At 37.6% G+C, this 20,420-nt stretch overlaps 1 protein-coding gene across 4 annotated transcripts in view; it reads left to right on the top strand.

The window, feature by feature from the left end:
- Positions 1-20,420, top strand: part of SLC44A1 (solute carrier family 44 member 1) — a 198,827-nt gene that overhangs the window by 125,235 nt on the left and 53,172 nt on the right. For 3 of the 4 annotated variants that reach the window (XM_010353308.2, XM_010353307.2, XM_010353309.2), the window contains 4 exons: positions 394-477; positions 8,043-8,180; positions 16,757-16,993; positions 19,053-19,133. In XM_010353308.2, coding sequence (XP_010351610.1) covers positions 394-477; positions 8,043-8,180; positions 16,757-16,993; positions 19,053-19,133 — 540 coding nt within the window. Of the gene's footprint in view, positions 1-393; positions 478-8,042; positions 8,181-16,756; positions 16,994-19,052; positions 19,993-20,420 lie in introns of those variants that run through there. The other variant, XM_010353306.2, reaches the window with a different exon arrangement.

The raw sequence follows: 20,420 nt of genomic DNA, 5'->3' as shown, positions 1-20,420 counted from the left end.
CCCCTTTGTAGAAACCTTTCCTGATTCCTGCCATCTCCCAAACAATGCTGTCTCTTTGTTCTCCACTCTTATAACACTTAGTATCTATACTACATTCTGATTCTAACTTTTTTGTGTTTAGTATTTTTTTTTCTCCTACTAGATTGTAAGTACCTTGCAGGTGTTATAAACTTCGTTGTATCTTATATGCAATAGAGACTAAGTAAATATTGAATTTAACTTATTAAAAATAATTCAGTCATTATGTTTTAAGGAGGAAGTGGACAAGTATGGAGGCTTTGAAGCATAAATTGTGATTTTAAAATTTTTATTTATTTTTCTGATGTTTGAAGTCTTCTATATGACAGTTTGATTCTTTGGTTTTTTGATTATTTCAATTTTTCCCCCATCCAGGAAAATGCTTGTGCACGATGTGTGCTGAAATCTTGCATTTGTTGCCTTTGGTGTCTTGAAAAGTGCCTAAATTATTTAAATCAGGTAAAATATTTTTAAAATAAATCTAATATTTACTTTCAAAGATAGGTTCATTGTTTCTTCTCCCAAGCTAAAATAAACTTCATTGAAAGATGTTATATTTTTCTTGTGGTATTGTACATTGTACCTTGATAAAGTGTGTCTATTTCAATCATATTCTTATTTTTTAAATTAATGTATGTGCTTACCAAGGCTTATTATTATTTTAATTTTTTCCAACTATTATTTTAGGTTTAGGGGCTACATGTACAGGTTTGTTATGTAGATTATTATTTTTATTTTAATAAATAGATAAAACATCACTAGGGTTTGTTTTTCAGGGAAAACATTTATCTCTTATCCCTTAATTCACATTCCTTCATCTTTTAAGTTTCCCCCTAAGGATCTGACTACTGTGGCTATTATTATCCTTTCATTTTTAAAAATGTTGTTTGAAAACTTCAGTGTAAAGCTATTGTGACACTTTATCCCTCTCTGCAACTAGCTACTATCATTCAAACTAGTGTGCTCCCTATGCTGATACTTTTTTTTGTGGGGGGGGGGGGGTCCCCAACTGCTAAACACTATGATATTGGCCTGGGAAATATTATTAAAGGAAGTACTACTTATAAGGTTGAATGGAAGAATTGATATTTATAGGATAAAAGGGCTGAGGGGAATGGGTTAGTCCTCTATCTATCTAATATCTGAGGATCTAGGAGTCTCTGTGGGGCATTCCTTCCTTCTTTTCTTTATATTTTTAAGTTACTTTTCCATTCCCTAAAAATCAATTCTAATGTATTAATGCCCTCATCTAATAGGCCAGAGGTAAAACTGACTTTCTCACCATTTACCGCTAAGTGATTAAAGAGTAGCATTGCACTTTCCATTCACTCCAGGCTAGTCACAAGTTGATAGTTCTATGGTCATGGTATTGAGCATGCCTGGACTTTGCTTTACTGGGTTCTGTGGTTACTATGAGAAAGTAGGTATGATGTTTCATTAGCAAAATACATTCTTATAGGTCATAATATTCCCTGTGGATGTATAAGTGTTTGGAAGCTCATTCTTAAAATAATTAGTAACGGCCATAACAACTTGAAAAATTGGGTTCTTTAAAATTGGTTTGAGGCCAAATCATCTTTATCAGAAAGTTGGTGGATACACTAAAGATGATCATAATTGCATTTTTATACCCATCACTAAGTAGCTTATCCTTGGAGAGGTATGCTAAGCCCAGATCTCTAGTCTCAATCCCATTGCTGTCCCCCAGGCACCTTTTGGTTTTACAGTTTTCCAAGTGTGCCTGGGATGACTTCCAACACCTGAGTAGTTCCTACTGAACCTTAATGATTCTGCCTGAGCCTCACTCCAAGAAGCCATCCTTCACCACACCAGCCCCTCTGCTGAGCTTCTTACACTAGGTCATACCTTAGTATTCAAATACTAACAACACTACATCGAAGTTATCTATTAACTTTACCTTTACATTTCTAGCTCCTTTAAAGTAAAGATCTTCTTTTTCTTGGTCTCCTCAGAAGCTAGCACAGTGCCCAATATACAATAGGTGGTCTTTTAGTGTTTTCTGAATGAACTGTTAATTATATAAGTGAATATTTGGACTCAAAAAGACTAACAGGGTGATACAAAACTATAAAAATCTTGAAAAGGAGATGTGCAGTTATACTGAAGGAAGAAAACACATCATATGATATCAAGATAGTTGATTAAAAGGTTACAAAAATCGAAGGTTTTCAGCATATCCCAAGCTAAACATTAGTCAGTGATTTAGTACCAACAACCCTGAGATGTTGATCTTTTTTGTACACGTTTTGTCCATTTTGGATCAGCATTTTGTAGGCATGATGTTTGAAGTTTTAAGTGGAACATTAAAATAGTAGTAAATCAAACATGTGAGCAAAGGCTTAGAGAGAGTTATTCTGAACTCATACTTTGTAGTTCTGTTTGGGAATACAAAGTGCTACAATCTGGGGACTGATCACCCACAGTGCTTCATGTCTCCTGGGCTCATAGGAAATGCCACGTTTGAAATGTGGTCAACACAACTCTGTAAGGCTAGCATTATTTTCTCATCTGTTTCATAGATGAGAAAATTGAGACTGGCATCTGTGGCAGATCACGAGACCTAAAGGTGGAAGAAGTTTTCAAATCAAAGTTTGCCTCACTCTTTCCAGTATATCACACTGCTGCCATTATATCACACTCATACACATATAAATATATATACATTTCTGAGTGGCATAAACAAACAAAAATATGGTTTATTATAGAAAATATGCAGACATCTCAAATTTTAATGATTCATTCTGTAAACTAAGACAATGATGTTTTTAAAGAAAATCTATTGAGGTCAGGCACGGTGGCTCACGCCTGTAATCCCAACACTTTGGGAGGCTGAGGCAGGTGGATCATTTGAGGTCAGGAGTTCGAGACCATCCTGGCCAACATGGTAAAACCCCATCTCTAATGAAAATACAAAAATTAGCCAGATGTGGTGGCTCATGCCTGTAGTCCCAGATACTCTGGAGGCTGAGGCAGGAGAATCACTTGAACCTGGGAGGCCGAGGTTGTAGTGAGTCGAGATTGAGCCATTGCATTCCAACCTGGGCAACAGAGCGAGACTCTGTCAAGAAAAAAGAAAGAAAGAAAGCCTGTTGAAATTAAGATTTGCAACACACTTGTAATTTTTATGACTTTGAAAAAGTCTAAGAATTTAAAACAAAATTGGATAAGGCCTATAGTATGAGTTTGACTTTGTGCCCTGTCTTAATCTGTTCAGGCTTCTATAACAAAATACCATATGCTAGGTGGCTTCTAAACAACAGAAATTTATTTTTCATAGTTATGTAGTTTATGAGAACTGTCCCATAGTTTTAGAGGCTGGGAAATCCAAGATCAAGGCACCAGCAAAATCAGTGGCTTGTGTGGGCCTGTTTCCTGGTTCAGAGATGGTGCTTTCTTACTGTGACTTCACATGGTAGAAGAGACAAAATAGCTCTTTGGGGTAATTTTTTTAACAAGGGTACTAATCCCATTAATGAGAGTAGAGCCCTCATGATCTAATCACCTCCCAAAGACCCTACCTACTAGTACCATTACCTTGCTGATTATGTTTCAACATACGAACTTTGAGAAGACACAAACATTCGGACCATAGCATTCCCCTTCTCCCCTTTGCCTCATATAAGAAAGGAATAATTGTTATTACCCTTTCATTTATTTAATTGATAAGGATCCACACAGAACTGCACATACCCTATATTCCCTTAGCATTGCTGTCTAGCTTGCCCCTATTGAGTGAGTCATTATGTAAATATTTTAAACTTTAAGAGAATTGCTGAGTCCTTCACTAGAGAAAAGAAAGAAGATGTGAAAATGAAGAAGTTGTATTCTGGGACAGATGGCCACACAGGCCTGTTACATGCATGTGACCCTCTGCCCTAACATATTTTCTTTCACATGATCAGTACTTTTTAACTATGTCCCGTCACACAGAAGTACAACCAGGGATTGCATGGGCTAACAGGCATCCTTTAAAAAGATTTCTGAATGGTGGTCATCCTTCATCTTGCTCCTGGGGGCTGAATATCCTCAAGCTTGTGTCCTACCCAAGCAAATGTTGAGCGTGGGCTAAATGTTAATCAGTGATGTCTGTCTGTGGGCAGTTTAACTCCAGATAAGGAAGGCTGTCTGAGAAGAAGGTGGGTGGACTCTAAAAATCGTAACCAAGAAGTCTGAAGAAAGTTCAGAGAATAGTTATCAGGGAAAGCCACAAAGGACTCCGAAATTCCTAAGAACCTTAAGCATGAATTCTTTTAGACTAGGAAGTATAGAAAAGGAGGGAATTTTCATTGGCCTGCTATGATTTGCAGCACATTTTTCTTCCTGAAGAAGTCATCTTGACCTTTGTGTATCCAGTTCATCTTCCTACCTTGGGAGGGAGTGAAAGAGCTTGCAAAATATCCACCTACTTTTTTTTAGTTGGGTTGAACACAAAGGAATTACATAGATCCATAGAAATATTGCCAAAAAGGCTAAATTTCTGTGACTATCTTCGACCCTGACAGAAATTTCTCAGAGGGGTGGGAAAATAAATTATTGCTGCTTATTTATCTACGAACAGATAGACTTCTGCCCTAAAAGCAGATGGAATGGTGCAGGGTGGGGTGATAAGAAGGAAGCAAAAGAGGAATAATAATAATTCTCAAATGAAATGAACCTTCTAAAAACTAATGAGGGAAACAAAAAGTTTTTATAGTTTAGTTTGGAAGTGTTGGGCATTCTCCTCATGTCAGGTGGTCTGATGATAACAGAGGAGAGAGACTGGAGACATGTGGGTCCTCTCTTGCTTCTGTCTCAAGGAAATTCATGGTGAACTGGAACGGGTAGAACACTATAGTTAAGAGTGAGTTGTTCCCATTGAGGGTAGGAGTGACCATAAGCTAGTACCTAGTTGATTTAAATGGGTTGTCCAATTTCCTTGATTCTAGACATTATGAAGCTATTTAGCATCAGGATACATCTCATAATCAATATGTATATTTGATATGGTAGGATATTTTCTCCTAAAAACTTGTTATGAATAACTGGCTCATTGGTCTCTTGATTATATCTTAGAATGTGGGAAATAAGGTATTTCTCTTCAAGGGAGTTATACTCCAGATCACTGAAGACCTTTGTCAATTAAATTGTTGAACTGAAGAATTACAGTGAGAGATGCTGAAAGATTGAAAGTTGTGGAGGAAGTTACTAAAACTTGAAATGAGTAAATGTGGTTTGTATTTCCAATAAGAGGGTGAGTTCCACATACGGTAGATGAGGGAGTAGATGAGATTGATATTAATCCTTGGCAGTACTGTAGAACAGGAGGTCAGCAAGCTTTCTCTGTGAGGGACCAGAGAGTAAATATTTTTGGCTTTATGGGCCATACAGGATCTTTCATGACTGCACAATTCCATCGCTGTAGCATGAAAGCAGCCATGGACAATATGTAAACAATGAGCACAGCTGTGTGCCAGTAAAACTTTATTTACAAAAGTAATTGGCAGGCCAGATATGGCCTGCAGGTGATAGGTTCACCACCTCTGCTATAGAATAAATTGTTAACTGGGTATTTTTGTGAGTACTTAGGGAACTGGTGCGAACTGGGAACCAATCTGTGTTCTTTCAGAATAGAACTGGCTGGGGCAGTTCTTCTTCATCGTTTTTCAGCAAGGTTAATGTTACACAAGATCAAAAGTATAGTTTATTTTTACTCCTTTGAGTCACTTGGCAGAGTATTTCAAAAGAAGCTTTTGTAGAAGATGAAAAAAAACGCTTGGACCACTGCAGTTAGGTAGTTAACTCTGTGGTGCCTGCTGTCTTTTATCTGATAAGAAGCACTGACAGATGACAATATAAGGGAGCAACAAGCAGGTAGATGCTAACAAACACTTAGTATGATTTCTTTAAGATGTTCTGTATTTTAGTTTTTGAGATAAAAAGACTTATAGTAATATATTCTGATAATAAACTTCTGCAATTTGTATGATAGAATTCTATATACCAAAATCATACTGTACTTCTGTTTTGTTTTTCTTTTTTTGGAGATGGAGTCTTACTCTGTCGCCCAGGCTGGAGTGCAGTGGTGCGATCTCAGCTTACTGCAACCTCCACCTCCCTGGTTCAAGCAATTCCCCTGCCTCAGCCTCCCAAGTAGTTGGGATTACAGGCGCACGCCACCACGCCTGGCTAACTTTTTTGTATTTTTAGTATAGACGGGGTTTCATCATGTTGGCCAGACTGGTCTCGAACTCCTGACCTCAGGTAATCCACCTGCCTCCACCTCCCAAAATGCTGGGATTACAAGCATGAGCCACCATGCCTGTCCTCATAATGTGTTTCTTAAAGAGCACCATAATTTATTTCCTACTGCCCCATTACTGAAAAAAGCTTAGGAACCACAGGTAGTGACCTGCTCAGTAAAATACTCTCTTTGGCTCTGAAATGTTCTGCATTTTTAATCAATGAATTTAATCATATAATGGCAAGTTAAATTTTTGATAATTCAAACCTCATCTTCATTACAGACTCCTAATAATTAACAGGCTTTTAATTAGAATATTCATAAATTGTAGACCATCTCTCCTGGGCTCAGTGGTTAAAGCTTTATAGACAACACAGTATAAAGCAAGCCCTTTATCTCCAACAGTTTCCCAGCAATCCCAACATTTGGGACCCAGTGACAATTTAAGTCAGCACTAAACCCAAAATTTCTCAGGACCAAAAGTTTTAGTCACAAAGTTCATATACTTTTCCTTCCTAAGACTCAAACATATTTGATGTTATAATACTTTTTCACACTTCCCAGAAAACATCAATGCTGTTCTAGAATGTAACATAAAAAAGAATGGAAAAAAAAATCAGTCTATAACTAGTAGGTCAAAGAGCACATGGGGCAGCCGAAGCAGGTATAATTGAATGAAAGCGTTATCAGCTAGAACTCAGTATTTTAAGGAACAGAAAGCTCAGCTCAATCTGACCTGAACAAGGGAGAGGGAAGGGAATGTGGAGCAGGGAAGAGCTGGGATTCTTAGCAATTTATTAGCTTCTATAACAGAAAAGTTCAGAAATCTGGCAAGTTCCCAATGTCCCAGTTGTCACCAAGTTGAAGTACCTGGTTCTCCCTGCTCTGACTTCATGGTGTTGGCCTCACCCTCAGTTTTACACTGTGACCTTCAGCAGCTCTTCTCATTATGTTAGCCAAACAGCTACAGCCATTCATACCCTCACACCGTCAAGAGAACCTATGGAAGAGAAAGAAAGCCTCTTTTTCCCAGAAGCCCCAGGGAACATCACTTTTGCTTTCATTGGCTCTGATTGGTTTATTTACCAATTCTGAACCAATCATTGTGGCCAGTAGGTATAGTATGCTAATTGGCTTATGTCAGTCAAGACCCATCCCCAGAGCCTGAGGTAGTGACAGTCTCACTGGGACTGAAACGGGGAATGGGGTAAGGCTATTTTCTCAAAAAAGATTTAGGGTTCTGCTCCCAGGAGGAGGAGGGGTATAAAATGCCAGCCATCAAAGAGCTATGTACTACAAGAGCTGTGAGAAGTGAGAGCATAGAAGAAAGCCACCAAGGAGGAGATAGTAGATAGTCCACATAGAACACCACAGCAATCTGATGCCCACACCTACCTCTTGAGCTTTTAAAGCATCACCTAAATGATTACAGTGCACTGCTGATGTTCACAGTCATGACCCTGAGACATCTAGGAAAGATTAAATTATGTTTGATTTACTAAGACAGGGAAGAAGTTAATGGATGTTAGAAAGGTTTGTGTATGTTTTAATAAATAACAGTGTTTTTAAAGGACCAAAACTAAGCCAAATGGAAAGTTATTTTTACCATATGAGGCTTTAAATCTTATATTTTCTTGTACTCAGTCTCAATCTTACCTCATTAAAGGGTGCCATGTGTTTGACTGAAATATTTTTAAAAGCTATGTTTTAGCTATGCTCAGTTTATATCTTAACAAAGGAAGTTTCAGTTGTTGATGAAAATGTTGTTTTTGCTTTTGTCCAGAATGCATACACAGCCACAGCTATCAATAGCACCAACTTCTGCACCTCAGCAAAGGATGCCTTTGTCATTCTGGTGGAGAATGCTTTGCGAGTGGCTACCATCAACACAGTGGGAGATTTTATGTTATTCCTAGGCAAGGTAAGACCAAGTATTTTTTTCTGCAACATACAGTAAAATTTTGCATATATATATTTGCTCTTTTATTTTAAAAATATCCAGGCCACCAAAAAACTAAAAGTACTTAGAAAGTACTTAGAAAGCCCTTACTATGTGTCCAGCATTGTTATAAGTACTTGACATATATTATGTTCATTTAATCCCCACAATAAATTTTTGAGGTAAGTTCCGTTATTATCCTCATTTTACAGAGAGGGAAACTGAGGCATGGAGAGGCCAAGTCATGTGCCTATGTTTCTCTTTCTGTGTTGTTTTTTTGTTGTTGTTGTTTGTTTGTTTGTTTGTTTTGAGACGGAGTTTCACTCTGTCGCCCAGGCTGGAGTACAATGGTGCTATCTTGGCTCACTGCAACCTCCGCCTCCTGTGTTCAAGCAATTCTCCTGCTTTAGCCTCCCGAGTAGCTGGGATTACAGGCATGCGCCACCACACCCGGCTAATTTTTGTATTATTGGTAGAGAGAGGGTTTCCGCATATCGGCCAGGCTGGTCTCGAACTCCTGACCTCAGGTGATCCACCCGCCTTGGCCTCCCAAAGTGCTGGGATTACAGGCGTCAGCCACTGCGCCCGGCCCTCTTTTTGTGTTTTGAACTGTAAAGAATTAGGAAAAAGTCTTCCTCCTGGTTAATGGTACTGCAACTGGAGCCTGACTGCCTGGATTTCAGTTCTGACACTATCACTGGTAGTTGTGTGACCTGGGCAGGTTAGATAATCACTCTGTGCCTCAGTTTGCTCATCTGTAAAATTGGAATATAATAGTGCCAGACTCCTAGGATCATGAGGTTAATGCATTGTTAATACATGTAGGGTATCTAGGAGAGTGCTTGACACATTTTAAATTCTCAGTGAATGTTAGGTGTCATCATTATTACTATAGTATTATGTATAAGCCCCTTTAAAATAGAGCTGTTAGAGAATAAGACTTATACTTTTCTTAGAAATGTTGAACAAGAGGCAAGTTATTCTATACTATTAAAATACTACAAAATATTCAATAACATTATAATTAGATTTCATTTGTATCTGAGTTTTAAACCACAAAATACACAGAAAATTTTGAATTGAGAAAAGAGACTTATACTACCACCACTATAACTAAATAACTTATCATTTCTATATAATTCTTCCCATGTTTTTTCATCGGCTTGTATTTCTGTATTATAAAAATCATAGCATACGTACCTGTTGGTCCTCCCCATTTATCTTTACATTACACCATATACATTTTCCATCTTGTTTTGATCATCTTCACAATTATTCATTATTACCAGGTAAATATCCACCAAATATTATTTGTAAACATTCTGTTACTATTGAACCCTTAGGTTGCTCTAGCCCACTGTATTTTTTAAATGTTTTTGTAAAGAAAATGTGTTTGGCATGGAGAAGTATAGCATTGTGTGTGATGAAGTGGGTCAGTTCTCTACAGCTGATTCAGAAAGTCTTCACCATCTTTTATTTTTGTTTGCATATTTATAATTTATCCCTACAGCTAAGAAAGGTTAGAAGCAACTTAGGATAAAAGTATATATATGTATACATACACACACTACACACACCGCTTTTTTTTTTTTTCCAGAGTTTCACTCTTATTGCGCAGGCTGGAGTGCAGTGGCACAATCTTGGCTCACCACAACCTCCACGTCCTGGGTTCAAGTGATTCTCCTGCTTCAGCCTCCCGAGTAGCTGGGACTACAGGCATGCACCACCATGCCCATCTAATTTTTGTATTTTTAGTAGAGATGGGGTTTCTCCATGTTGGTCAGGCTGGTATCGAACTCCTGACCTCAGGTGATCTGCCCACCTTGGCCTCCCAAAGTGCTGGGATTACAGGCATGAGCCATTGCCCACAACGCTTTTTACAAAGGGAAATAAGAAGCCATTTAGAGGAATAAGGGAGATACTAAGTGGTAATATTTAATGATGATGATTTTAGTAAACTCTGATTAAGACACTTTGGGTACCAGGCACTGAGTGAAGGGCTTTTGTTAAGTGTTACATTTGGTCCTCCCCTGTAAGGTGAGCTACTGGTATTACCTTTGGTTTCCTCTACTCTAAAATAAAGTTTAGAGAACAAATTAAATTGGCCAGATTTAGAGAACTAGAATGTGGCGTTCAAACTCAGGTCTGTCTGACTTCTAAGTTATTAATCACTGTGTGCTATAATTGCCTCAGCTGACGTTAAATTTGTCCTCGGGCCTTTTTAAAATTTTTTTTAAAAGCCTTTTGACTCAGTAATTCTGAGTCAATGATAAGCCACTTCTGGTAACACTAACTGCAAACAAATACGGCATTATTTATATAGTGACCAATGGTAAACAATCTGATGCCTTACAATAGAGAAATGGTTGGGAATAATAGTCAGTAGACTGTTACTCACCTACTAAGCCCTGTTATTTATTAAGAGTTTACAATATGAAGAAATGCATATAATGTAATAAATGAAAAAGCTGAGTAAAACTACTAGGCTTTAGTAGTGTTTAACAATGTTTATAAGAAAAAGAATGGAAATGAATATCTCAAGATGTTAACAATGATTGCTTTTGGATATTGAAAATATAGATAATTCCAAACCCCTACCCCACTTTATTGTAGTAAGATAATATTCTCTATATTGAGTATGCATTATTTTTTTAATGAAAAATAAAAAGATGGGTTGAGTGTGGTGGCTTATGCCTATAATCCGAGCACTTTGGGAGGCTGAGGTGGGCAGATCACCTGAGGTCAGGAGTTCGAGACCAGCCTGGCCAACGACGTGGTGAAACCCCATCTCTACTAAAAAAATACAAAAAAAAATTAGCTGGGCGTGGTGGCGAGCACCCGTAGTCCCAGCTACTTGGGAGGCTGAGGTGGAGAATCATTTGAACCCAGGAGGCAGAGGTTGCAGTGAGCCGAACCATTACACTCCAGCCTGGGCGATAGAGCAAGACTCTATCTAAAAAAAAGAGAGAGAGAAAAATATAAAGATGATAAAACAGTGTTCTAAAGTTGACTTTTTTTAGCAGCCTAGTGACCTGTCAAAACTTTTTCTGGCCGGGCACGGTGGCTCAAGCCTGTAATCCCAGCACTTTGGGAGGCCGAGACGGGCGGATCACGAGGTCAGGAGATCGAGACCATCCTGGCTAACATGGTGAAACCCCGTCTCTACTAAAAAATACAAAAAAAAACTAGCCGGGCGAGGTGGCGGGCGCCTGTAGTCCCAGCTACTTGGGAGGCTGAGGCAGGAGAATGGCGTAAACCCAGGAGGCGGAGCTTGCAGTGAGCTGAGATCCGGCCACTGCACTCCAGCCCGGGCGACAGAGCGAGACTCCGTCTCAAAAAAAAAAAAAAAAAAAAAAAAAAAAAAAAAAAAACTTTTTCTTTGTTTATCATATCGTTTTATTCATACCTTTATAGAGTGCCTACTAGTAATGTGGAAAGGACTATTAAAGATCCTGGTTATATACTGATCAATACATAGAATTTAAAATCTAGTAGAGGGCCAGGCACGGTGGCTAACGCCTATAATCCCAACACTTTGGGAGGCTAAGGTGGGTGGATCACTTGAGGTCAGGAGTTCGAGACCAACCTGGCCAACATGGGGAAACCCTGTCTCCACTAAAAGTATAAAAATTAGCCAGGCGTAGTGGTACATGCCTGTAATCCCAGCTACTCAGAAGCTGAGGCACGAGAATTAGTTGAATCTGAGAGGCGGAGGTTACAGTGAGCTGAGATAGTGCAACTACACTGCAGCCTGGATGACAAAGCAAGACTGTCTCAAAAACAAAAACAAAAGAAACCTAGTAGAAAAGGCAGTTTTGTATCCCTTTTTTCACTTGGTATTACATTATGAGCATTTCTTGTTTTCTTAAAACGTTTCTAACTCTGGTTATACAACTGTTGTGTCATTTATTTAATCCTCAGGTTTTCTGTTTTTTACAGTTGAGCTGTGCTTAATTTTTTACTAACCTAAAATTTGTATTTGTGTATAAATCTTGCCCCCATCAATCCCTATTTCCTGAAGCCAGAATCCTAGAATTAGAATTAATTAGGATTCTTGATGTGCATTGCCAAATTGCTTTCCAGAAAGATATATTTTTAATAATGTAATATTTATAGTATTTCAAATGACCTCAAAAACCATAAAAGATAAATACATTTTTTAATTGAGAAATTCAAAAAAGAGAAAAATAAGAGGAAGAGAAATCTTCTGGGTTTCTAACATTTTAATATAAATATTCTTTAGTTTTTTTTCCTAAAAATATAGTTCTGATCATAGAATACAGTAAATCTTTCGAAAAGAATTTTTCATTACAATTAAATCGCTGCTAGCATACAGAATTTGTTTCTAATCAGGGAGTTCAACTAATAGATCATAATAAACATTATAAAACATGATGCCAGATATGAATTGTTCATATACATAGCAACTTGACTGAATCTTGAGGAAACTATGCTGAGCAAAAAAATCTAATCCCAGAAGATTAATTCCGTTTATATAATAGAAATTACAACAGGGCTGGGCTGTGTGGCTCACACCTGTAATCCCAGCACTTTGGGAGGCCAAGAAGGGTGGATCGCTTGAGCCCAGTAGTCCAAGACCAGCTTGAAAAACATGGCGAAACCCCATTTCTACAAAAAAATACAAAAATTTTCCTGGCATGGTGCGGTGCACCTGTATTCCTAGCTACTCAGGAGGCTGAGGTGGGAGGATCGCTTCAGCCCGCAGGCAGAGGCTGCAGTGAGCCGTGATCACACCACTGCATTCCAGTCTGAGTGACAGAGCAAGACTCTTTCTCAAAAAGAAAAAAAGTGAAATGACAGCAGTATGGAAATGGAGAATGGATTTGTGGTTAGAGATCGGGTTGAGGAGGAGGGGAAATAGCTATAAAATAGCAAAGTGCAGGGTTCCAGTAATGATGGATATATTCTGCATCTTCACAATATCAATGTCAATAACATGCTTGTGAAATTGATATCATGCTATAGTTCTACAAGATGTTATCATTGAAGGGAACTGGGTAAAGGGTACATGGAACCATTCTACTATTTCTTAAAACTGCATGTGAATTCACAATTACCTCGAAATTTTAAATTCAATTTTAAAACTCTGAATTAAAAAAGACATCATTATGGGTTCCATTTCTATGGTACCCTGATAGTTTTTATGGAATATGTATTAGATTTGTAAGGGACCTTAGCTCTTCTAGTTTAGTGACTTGTAACATATGGTCACTGGCCAATAGGGTCCTAAAGGTAAGAATAGAGATTTACAATCCAATTTAAATATTTTTAAGTATTGATATTTGTCCTAATAAAGCTATCCCAAAACCCCTCAATCTCAAATTTCTTTGCTTCTGTGTGAAATTATTTTACCTCCATTTGGTAATGTCTTTTCTCACACTAATTATATCTTCTAGTTGACAATTTATTTGACTTGGGTTAATAAAAATTGAGAATATGAATTATTACTTATAAATGCTATTTTATTGGTAAACAATATCTCTCAAAATGTAGGTTCTCTAGAGAAAGAGCATCATAAATGTTGCACTTAGGATGTCAAAAAAAGAAAGGAAGGGAGGGAGGGAGAAACATTGCCAGGCATTGCATTAAATACTTTTAGAATGTTCATTTTAACAATCGTGGGATGTATGTATTATTATGTCTCTTTTAAAGACGGAAAAACAGGCTCAGAATGGTTAAAGGAGCTTGCTTAGAGTTACAAAACTAAGTGCTAATTCTGTAATTCAAATCTACATCTTTCTGACTCCAAAACTAGTCTCATTTCCTTCCTGCTTCCCACATCCTACCCAAAGCATGAATCTCGTCTACTGTATTCCAATAATTTATCCTCTAGAACAGGAATGTCTATTTTTTTTTTTTTTCTTTTTTTGAGATGGAATCTTGTTGTGTCCCCAGGCTGGTCTTGAAGTTCTGGGCTCGAGCAATCCTCCTGCCTCAGCCTCCCAAGTAGGTGGTACGGTAGGTGTGAGCCATCATGCCCAGCTAGGATTTCTTAACTTCTAAAGTCATGTGCCCTATTAAGAAAAAAGTTTGATCACAGTTATTTAATATATTTACATTTATTTATCAATTATATATATATATATAGCTGTTACTAATATATGCCTTATCAAGCATACTAAAGAAGACATTCTAAATGTATGAGAAATATAATAGAAGTCCCAGGTGATCCTGTTAAATACTCCCTAGGATGGGGGTACTCCACCATGGAGATCACTGATATAGTCCAGTACTTCTTGAGACATAGGCTTTATCAGCACCCGGGATACTTTTTAAATGCAAACTACTGGGCTTTATCGTGGATCCAACCAACCAGACTCTGGGACTAGGGCCCAGGAATCTGCATTCTTAGCCTTTCTGCATTTTGAGAACCATTACTGCTTGATAAAGTGCATAACACTCTTTCATTATATTTGGGAATAACTACTACTTTTTTTGGCTAAACATCACTAATTGTTGAAGTTATCTCTTGTATGAGAATATCTAACCTTCCATCTCACCAGCTTTTTGTCTCAACATCTAGTTTGTTTGAGCCACACCTTTCTATAACTAACTTTACCATTTCAATGGGGTTTAACTTTTAATGGCATGCTGAGAGCATGAAGAACCTCAGCCCTCCAATAGGGTGAATGTGCAAGATTTGGAGAGTATAGGAAATAACTCACTCTAAAATTGAAACCAGGAGAGTGGAAGAAAATGGAAGTAATGACCGGGCGTGGTGGCTCACACCTGTAATCCCAGTACTTTGGGAGGCCAAGACAGGCGGATCACCTGAAGTCAGGAGATAGAGACCAGCCTAACCAATGTGGTGAAACCCTGTCTCTACTAAAAAATACAAAAATAAATTGGCCAGGCGTGGTGGCGAGCACCTGTAGTTCCAGCTACTTGGGAGGCTGAGGCGAAGAATTGCTTGAACCCAGGAGGTGGAGGTTGCAGTGAGCCAAAATCATGCCACTGCACTCCATCCTAGGTGACAGAGCAAGACTCTGTCTCAAAAAAAAGAAAAGAAGAGAAAAGAAAAGAAAAGAAAAGAAAATTGAAGTAATTAACCATCTATGGAAATAACCCCAGAAAATAAGTCACTATAAGAGAAGATTCATAAGTGAGTTGCTACAAAAATGGTGGGGGAGTCTTCCAAAGTGTGGGCAGACCCAGATTTGCTCACTAAAAGCATCTGAGAGAGGGATCAATTTATAGCTTAACCAATGTATCATCTAATGCATTTTAACTCCAAGTTAAGATAATGGTGAATGAGAAATGCCTTGATGTTGATAAATACTGGAGAAAATGCCAAAGAAGAATTCTCACTCTGCCTCTTCTTAATGCTAGGCAGGAACAGGCTGCCATGATTCTAGAGGTCTCTTTTTCCCTTTACTTAAAGCCTTATACAAGACAAAATAATGGACTGGGAAAGTGTGTCTAGAATTCAGGAGAATCCATTACTGCTGTGTACCAATATCCAAATATTTCTGAGTTTTTATCTGGAAAGAGCACTGGAGTTGACATCATGAGACCATTATTTGAGTAGGATCTATTCTTTTTTCTACTTCTTATGACCTTGACCTTGGGTCTACTCTCTTTTTTTCTACTCAGGTTGGCTAGCATCTCTAAGTATGTTTCCCAGTCTATAAAATGGGATGATAATATTTGCCATAAACCATTTATAGGGTTATTGAAAAGCTGTAATAAAATGTATTTTAAAAACCACAAAACATTTAAAATGCTGCATGTGAAGTGATGAAGCATCAGAGTGGGTGGTTCTTGACAATAACTAAATTGGCTATTTCTTTTATTCTTTTAGCATGGATGTTTTTGGCAACCTCTGTCTTCACAGAGAGTCCAAATATAAATTTCATGGCAAATTATATTAAATTTACCACATATTCTATGTGAAATAAAATATGAAACACAGAAAAAGTTCTAAGACTGTAGATGTTTGTTGCAGCATTATTTATATCTGAAAACAATGTAAATCTCCACAGTAAGAGAGTGGTTAAATGTATTTTACATCACTCATAAAATGAAATTATGTAGCTGAGTAAATATTTATGAAGCATTTATAATGATACTTCTATAAATATTAATGAAAAGCTTATAGTGATTTGTTTATATAATACTATTTCATATATGTGAAAATACTTAGAAAAAAATACATACCATTACACTGAAATATCACTTTTTTCTGAGTGCTAAGAGTGTGTAAATTTTTTCTAAAATATGTGTACATTTATCTTAAAAATTGCCACAGATTCTAAATAGGTTAAGTTTTAGGGTGCAGCGTAGCATTTGGAAAACTTAATTATCTTTAAGCCAGAATCATTTAACGTATGATTTTAAAATGTATATTATATGATAAGCATGCATGACTCTGTGTGTATATGGGAATATATGGATTATATTTCCTCATTTGAGATGGAATGGCCTCATGCAACCATCACTTATAAATAGTAAAGAGAATTTGAAGTCTGCAAATGATGAGAAAAGAGTGGCTTTCTTCAGTAGGATATTAAATGTGATCTTTGTTCTCTCTGCTTCAGGTGCTGATAGTCTGCAGCACAGGTTTAGCTGGGATTATGCTGCTCAACTACCAGCAGGACTACACAGTATGGGTGCTGCCTCTGATCATCGTCTGCCTCTTTGCTTTCCTAGTCGCTCATTGCTTCCTATCTATTTACGAAATGGTAGTGGATGTATTATTCTTGTGTTTTGCCATTGATACAAAATACAATGATGGGAGCCCTGGCAGAGAATTCTATATGGATAAAGTGCTGATGGTAAGTACTTCAAATGCCCTTTCCTGTTTTAGGGATAAAAATACCAATAAAAATATTTTATAAAACATTATCTATGTTTAATTCACACTATATGCAATTGAGTAATTTAGAATTAACCCCGTAGCACTGACTCATGAATGAGGTTAATCTTGGGTAAGTCAGGGAGGAAGGCTTCTTGGCATGGACAAGATCATTTCAGATCCACCTAGCTAGAGTTGTACTCGTTAATAGTCCTAAGTTCACCCTATTCCTGCTGCCCCTCTCTCTGTAGTTAGATAGATTTGAATTGACTTTTTAAACCAGCTTCTAGCCTTTTCCTGAAATGGGGCTCAAAGACAAAATATCCTGTTTCCCAGGTCCTAGTGCCTACCTGTCTTTCTCTGTCCACCATTGCCCCAAACATTACTGCTGTCAACCCTGATTAAAACTCATCATCTTAAATATGGTAGGCCAAATTGAAAGCATTTTGTGATGAATACGGATAACAGACCCATGACTGATAGAGTGTATAGTTATTTATTAGTCAAGATCTGAACCTTTACACAGATATTATATGCAGATTTTTAATATTGGAACCTCAATTAAATTTCTTTAAAAATTTGAAAATCTTATTAAATGGCTTAAGTACCATTATAATCAGTGTTAAATGTTACCAAAGTAAAGATGCTTCTAAATAATAATAGTTTGCTATTAAGCTATGAAATATTTCTATCTCAAAATGGGTAATATTGAATACTAAGCATTATACGTTGAAATAAGTCATTTTCCAGGAGCATATTTTATCCAGTTAAATCTGAAATAAGTATATTAATAAATAGGCTAGATTCTTTTTTTTTTTTTTTTTTTTTTTGAGACGGAGTCTTGCTTTGTCAACCAGACTGGAGTACAGTGGCATGGTCTTGGCTCTGCAGCCTCTACCTCCCAGGTTCAAGCAGTTCTGCCTCAGCCTCCCAAGTAGCTGGGATTACGTGCGTGTGCCACCACTCCTGGCTAATTTTTGCATTTTTAGTAGAGATAGGGTTTTACCATGTTGGCCAGGCTGGTCTTGAACTCCTGTCCTCAGGTGATCTGCCTGCCTTGGCCTTCTAAAATGCTGGGATTACAGGTGTGAGCCACCACACCCAGCATAGATTTTTTTTTTTTCAATAGCAAGAATTCCAAATGATTTAGCTGACCTATTTGGCATTGATTTTCTCTTTTTCTGACAACATCAGGTAAATTGTGGACATTTTCTTAATGTCTAAACTAATTCTAACTGGTTATTTTCTGAATGGAATTTGATCATGATTGTTGCATCTCTTTTGTGATTAAAGCATTTAGAAGAGTGTTATTGTTTTTTAAGTCACTGATCAAAAGCAGAGTAAAAAATACTGTTTTCCACCCTTCAGTTTTCTCTGTAGGAATGGTGAGGATATTTAATGAAGAAGTGCCCCGTAAATGTTGACAGAATAGAAATGTTCCCTTTGGGGCACATTCCCATTTCGACTACTACGAACGATAGGTTCTGGTTGATACACCCTGTCTTCTTACTTTATGAAGTAATGTCATGGTCAGATTGACACTTTTTTAAAAGATAGTTTGTTTATGGTTTGTTTAAGAAAAAAAGCATTATGTGCTTAGCAATATCAGTGTGTTCTTTTACCTTCTGTGGTTATTTAAAAGTGGAGGCTTATGGAGTAACATGTTCTTCTTGTTTCATTTAACCTTGATATAGAAAAAAACAACAACAACAAATAAAATGATATTCTGAGTATGAGAAAATAGCCTCTTAAAAATGTTAGGTGTTTTCTCTTCCAGATAGAACTAACATTATCTCTTGGAGCCTTAGTAAGATTGTCACAATGAATGGATGGAAAGATGTTTTAAATCAGCGGATTGCAGAATCCATTCCTGCAAATTTAGCAGCCCTCATGTGTGATACTAAACATTCTTTATTGCTATGTTTTTAGGCCATCCATTTACCAAGATTGAGTCAAAAATGTAAATGTTCTTTAGAATTCATCTACTAACAAATCTGAAAGGAACCAAGAATTTACGCAGTGTGGTCCATATTTTGCAGGAGTTTGTGGAAAACAGTAGGAAAGCAATGAAAGAAGCTGGTAAGGGAGGCGTCGCTGATGCCAGAGAGCTAAAGCCGATGGTAGGTGGAGATGAGGAGGTGGCCGCCCTCCAAGAATTTCACTTTCACTTCCTCTCTCTCTCTGTCTTCACTGACTGCACTTCTTCAGGAGAAGCTTTTGTTATCTGTATCACGCAGGACGTGCTGCTCTTTCTGTTTGTGTGCTTACCCATCACTTGGATGGCAGAATTCTTGTCACAACTGAGACCACCTTCTGTAAAAGTAAGCTGAAAGGAACAGCATCCTCATCAGTGCTCGGTGGGGGGTGGGGGATGATAGTTTTGTCCCTAAGGTAAAACTGCTATTGCTCTTTCCTTTTCAACTGTCAGTGTTTGGCTTTCATCAGACTGAACATTTTGGTGTACACTTAAACTGACGGTTTGACTTTTATCATTTTGGAAGGTGATCATAGCAATTCCTTTCAACTTGCTAAAATTCATACTCCCCCATTTTAAAATATTGTTCTGTTTACATCGCTGTCCTTTTCCCTTGGCTGACGTTTTCTTCTGTTGCCTAGGTTGTACTTTCTTTATTTCTTAAGCTTTATTTTTCAGTAGCAACAAGGCTGTTTTCATCAATACCCACATTCCCACTCAGTAAGACAACCTAGTCTTCTCCCAGTTTAATTGTGAGATGGATAAATTATTTCTGGTCATTGATATTATGTATATGTATATATATACAAATATATCTCCGTACTCCACTTTTATTTGAAAAAAGCAGCTTAATGAATGTAAGAGAACCTTGAGCTGCTTTTCACATGAGTATTGTCACATATATTTCACATGGGTATAGCGTAGCAACAGATGCCTCTATCATATATTGGTCTAATTACTTCATAATTTAAATGCATATTTTTTAATAGCATGTTTATTTTCAAATATTATATAATTGTCTGCATCCTTAAATAATTAATTTTCGGCCGGGTGCGGTGGCTCAAGCCTGTAATCCCAGCACTTTGGGAGGCCGAGATGGGCGGATCACGAGGTCAGGAGATCGAGACCATCCTGGCTAATATGGTGAAACCCCGTCTCTACTAAAGAATACAAAAACTAGCCGGGCGAGGTGGCGGGCGCCTGTAGTCCCAGCTACTTGGGAGGCGGAGGCAGGAGAATGGCGTGAACCTGGGAGGCGGAGCTTGCAGTGAGCTGAGATCCGGCCACCGCACTCCAGCCTGGGCGACAGAGCCAGACTCCGTCTCAAAAAAAAATAAAAATAAAAATAATTAATTTTAAACAATGTGCCCTCTAACTGCATATAATGTTCAAAAGTGTGAGGTAAGGACTTTCCTTTCTATCTTCCTTACAC

Source organism: Rhinopithecus roxellana, chromosome 16, assembly GCF_007565055.1.
Source record: "Rhinopithecus roxellana isolate Shanxi Qingling chromosome 16, ASM756505v1, whole genome shotgun sequence".
In the NCBI taxonomy this organism is placed as follows: domain Eukaryota; kingdom Metazoa; phylum Chordata; class Mammalia; order Primates; family Cercopithecidae; genus Rhinopithecus; species Rhinopithecus roxellana.
The sequence above is the reverse complement of the archived record's forward strand: the minus strand, read 5'-3'. Positions and strand labels throughout refer to the sequence as shown.